General features: G+C 39.9%; 1 protein-coding gene across 1 annotated transcript; it reads right to left on the bottom strand.

Moving 5' to 3' along the window:
- Positions 1-450: 450 nt before the first annotated feature.
- Positions 451-1386, bottom strand: LOC102267632 (olfactory receptor 8S1). The gene has a single exon (XM_005905478.2). The coding sequence runs from the start codon at positions 1384-1386 to the stop codon at positions 451-453; it is 936 nt and encodes a 311-aa protein (XP_005905540.2).
- Positions 1387-4186: the final 2800 nt, after the last annotated feature.

The raw sequence follows: 4186 nt of genomic DNA on the forward strand, positions 1-4186 counted from the left end.
TTCTTTCACTCCTTGCCTGAATGCACTGTCAGAAGAAAAGGGTAGAATAATTGGTCTATCCTGGGTTATAGGATCATCTCACTCTGTGGATGTATAAATTTGAGAAAATCAGTTTTCCAAGGGATTTGGAGTGTAATTATTCAAAGACACATGAAGGAGGAATAACACGAGCAACAAATGTTCACAAAATATGAATATTAAATCAACACTTTAACAAAATAATCCTGTAAAAAAGAGAATTATCTGATTCATTTCTCCTTTGCCAAATAAGACTAAACCTGAATCATCCCAAGAGTTTTCTACCCTTTTCAGAAGCATTTCCAAGGAAATAATTGCTTTATGTTCCCTGTAACATCTGGCAGCCTGGACAATCAAGAAACTCCTTAAAGTCCATTGTTTGATCATGTAGCACGGTAGTTCAACTTCTCTTTCATAATCATTTTGTGTATACTACAAAAGAGAATCAAAGTATTTTCTAAACACTCTTCCCATAGCTGCCTTCACCTCCTTGTTCTGCAGGCTATAGATGAGAGGATTCAGCATGGGAGTGATCACGCTGTATTGCAAGGAGAAGATCATCTCCAGGGCAGAAACTGAGGTTGGCAACAGATAGCTGAGGAAACCTGAGCCATAAAACAAGATCACAGTAGTGAGGTGGGAGGAGCAGGTAGAGAAGGCCTTACTTCTGCCCGAAGTGGAGCTGATGCTTAGAACAGTGGAGACAATGCAGGCATAGGAAGAAGCAATCATCACAAAGGTTCCAAAAAAATGCAAGACAGAAGAGCAGAGCAGGAGCGTGAAATTGGTGGAGGTATCAGAGCAAGACAGAGGGAAGAGAGAAGACAGCTCGCAGAGGAAGTGGGGAATAATTTGGTCCTCACAGTAGTCTAAATTGACCGCCAGGAGGATGTTGATGAGAGCATCCACAAAGGCCAGGCTCCAGGAGGCCCACACCAGCCCAACACAGAGCTGGTTATTCATCACCTGGCCGTAAAGCAGAGGGGAGCTGATGGCTACGTAGCGGTCATAGGCCATCACAGCCAGCAAACAGGCCTCAGTGCCCCCGGTGGTAAACACAAAGAAGGCCTGAGCCAGGCAGCTCTCTACACAGATGGTTTTACTTTCAGAAAGTAGATTTTCCAGCATCTTGGGGACTGTGATAGATGAATGGCAGAGATCCAGAAAGGAGAGCTGTCTCAAAAAGAAGTACATGGGTGTGTGGAGGTGAAAATCAGCCCTCAGCAGCAGCAGCATCAAGAAATTTCCCATTAGAGTGAGGAGGTAAATCAGAAGGAACAGCACAAAGAGTACAGCCTGAATATGTGGGTCAATAGATAGTCCAAGGAGAACGAACTCATTGATAGCACTATGGTTTTTCATTATCATATAGAGAAGTGTTCTTTCTGGAAAACAAAAAAAGAATATCCACATCAAAAGTCCTTTAATGCTTCTCCGTTACCCCAGCACCTAGATCTTACTCTGCATAAATGTTTTCTTCATTACTGTCCCACAATCCATATTCAGATACTTAAAAGCTCACTTCCTGGTCATTATCATATCATAAATGTTTTAAATCAGCCAATTACTATTTTTTTAAATAAAATCTTTTTTTGAACTAGAGTACTTTTATATGGCTCATAGTGATACATTTGAAAAGGAAAGTCTACTGACATTAGAGGAGGATGAAGAAAAATTTCAAGAGTGAATTACTTGAGAAACAGAGCATTAAATCCAGGTGAAAAGGACTTAGGTAGAAGCAGGGGCACTTTGTCTATTCTGTATCTGGGAGGGAAGGTCATAAGTGGAGGAAGTTAAGGGAATTTCCATTCGATTGCTTCCATTTGTTTTCAATAAAGCATAAATGAATTCATTGGTTATACATGTGAATGTCTGTGAGCATGCCCATAGGAACACAAGAAATTATAAAGACATGATAATAATGAAATTAACTGTTCAGTCATGAAGTATAGGTGAAAGTGAAGTTTAAGAAACCATTAGACAGTAGGAGGACAATGTGATAAGAAGGGAATTTAGAGACTGAATATGAAATTATATTGCTTTGGATTTTTCTTGTTTTAAATCTCTCGTTTTACTTAGTGGCATCATTTATCATTTAATTTTAAAATATATTAATACAATTACAGAAAATTTAAAAAAAAATAGTAGCCTAGATTATCATGCCCAGTGATATTTTAGGTGGGTTTTTGTAGGCAATGCTATGAGTACAATGAGTCAGGAGAAGCTGTTTCCCAGTAACAGAACAATGCTCTGGATAATACACCATTCTCATCCTAAAACCAATATATCCAAAAATATATATAGTCACCACATGTATCTAAGTCATTTTGGCAAGTTTTAAGGTTCCACATGGTTAGTTAAACTCTATTCTCACACTTTAAATAAGACTTGAGCATGTATCCCTTTGATATTCTATATATGGGGTCAATATATAGAAGAGCTGAGTCTCAATGTAACTATTCCATACTCTGGACTCAATCTTGAGACCCATCCTGGCCTTTGATGTTCTAATTAAACACTAGCTCACTTAGTCCACCATTTCTGAAGACTCAGAAACCTATCCTTTTGTCCATTCGTTCACTAAATAGCTGAGTTTCCCAGCCCACCTGAGGAACAATACCCACTTACCTGAATTCTCAGTTAGTGGTACACTGGTGTGTACCAGATCCAGTAAGTGATAAAAATGTTTAGCTTGTGAAGTCAACATTGAGAATACTGCTGTGGGGAAGAAATAGAAATCATATTGAAAGTTAACACTTAGGATAGAAATTCAACACTAATAATGTAAAGTGACAAAATGTGGACCATATCTGGACATCTGTTGACAGTAATTTGGCCTCAGGATAAGGGAGATAATTTCTTAAATTCTTCTTCTTTTACTCTGTGTACAGCAACATTGTGCATGGGGGCTCCCAGTGCTCATTCTGAAATCAACCCAGAGCAAAGCAACTTGGAAGGGAACGCAAGTAAGTGTTCACAGTAGCCAGGGATAAGGCTTTCTCTTCCTCTTGGTTACCAAGAAACACAGTTCAACTAACTAGATCGAGAGATTCCATGAATTGTAGAAAGAAACTCAACTTTGCCTCAAGGCAATACCTTACACAGAAATTAACACTGTGATAAAAGTTAATGCTAGGGGTTTGATTTCATAGCAAGTTTTTTCTTTCAGGTTATTTTGAGATTCTCAGAGCAATCTTTTAAAAATATAATTAAGGAGTGATGTTAGCAAGATGGTGGGCTGGGAGGTCCCTGTCTTCATCCTCTCCAGAGAAGCACTAATTTAGCAACAGTCTATGGATTAAAAATACCTTTATGAAAGATTTAGAATCCAAGTAAGAGACTATAGCACACTGATGGAACACAGAAATGAGAAAAGACATAATTGAAAGGGTAGGAAAAAAGTTTTACTTTACCTATGTCACCCCTTTCACAACTCAGCACAGAAGAGCATGGAAAAAACCCACCTTTGGTCTGAGTTCTTCTATGGGGGAAAGAGAGAACAACACACTAGCAGATGCCAGCAGCAGGTGTACTTGCCATGGACCCCAGCACCGAGCCTGCTTATTAATGGTTCTAGAAACCAGGCCCACCTGCAACCCCCTAAAGCAGATCTGCCTGTGAACCTTGGCATCAGGCCTACCCACCTACACACCTTAGGACTTGGTAAGCCCATGTGCAACCCTGGCACCAAGCCTGCCTGCTAGTGAACCCCAGCATAAGGCTGGCACACATACCTCACCAGCTCCTGCTCACGGTCCCCACCAACCAGCCCACACAGATCTCAGGCAAAATTAACTGGTAAAGAACTTTCTTTGCTGAAGCCAGACTATAAAGACTCAAAGAAGTGACTCCTCCTTGAAAGGTACATACACTAATGCAAGGTTACAAGGATCAAGAGGAATCAGGCAAACATAACACCAACAAAAGAACAAGATTTATCAAGCTACCAACAGTATTCTTCACAGAGCTAGAACAAATAATTTCACAATTTGTATGGAAATACAAAAAACCTCGAATAGCCAAAGCGATCTTGAGAAAGAAGAATGGAACTGGAGGAATCAACCTACCTGACTTCAGGCTCTACTACAAAGCCACAGTCATCAAGACAGTATGGTGCTGGCACAAAGACAGAAATATAGATCAATGGAACAAAATAGAAAGCCCAGAG

This window comes from Bos mutus, chromosome 5 (assembly GCF_027580195.1).
Source record: "Bos mutus isolate GX-2022 chromosome 5, NWIPB_WYAK_1.1, whole genome shotgun sequence".
NCBI classification, from domain to species: Eukaryota; Metazoa; Chordata; class Mammalia; order Artiodactyla; family Bovidae; genus Bos; species Bos mutus.

What these genes read in the sequence shown, in the direction of transcription:
- LOC102267632 (XM_005905478.2), bottom strand. Translation starts at nt 1,386, where the DNA reads ATGATAATGAAAAACCATAGTGCTATCAATGAGTTCGTTCTCCTTGGA.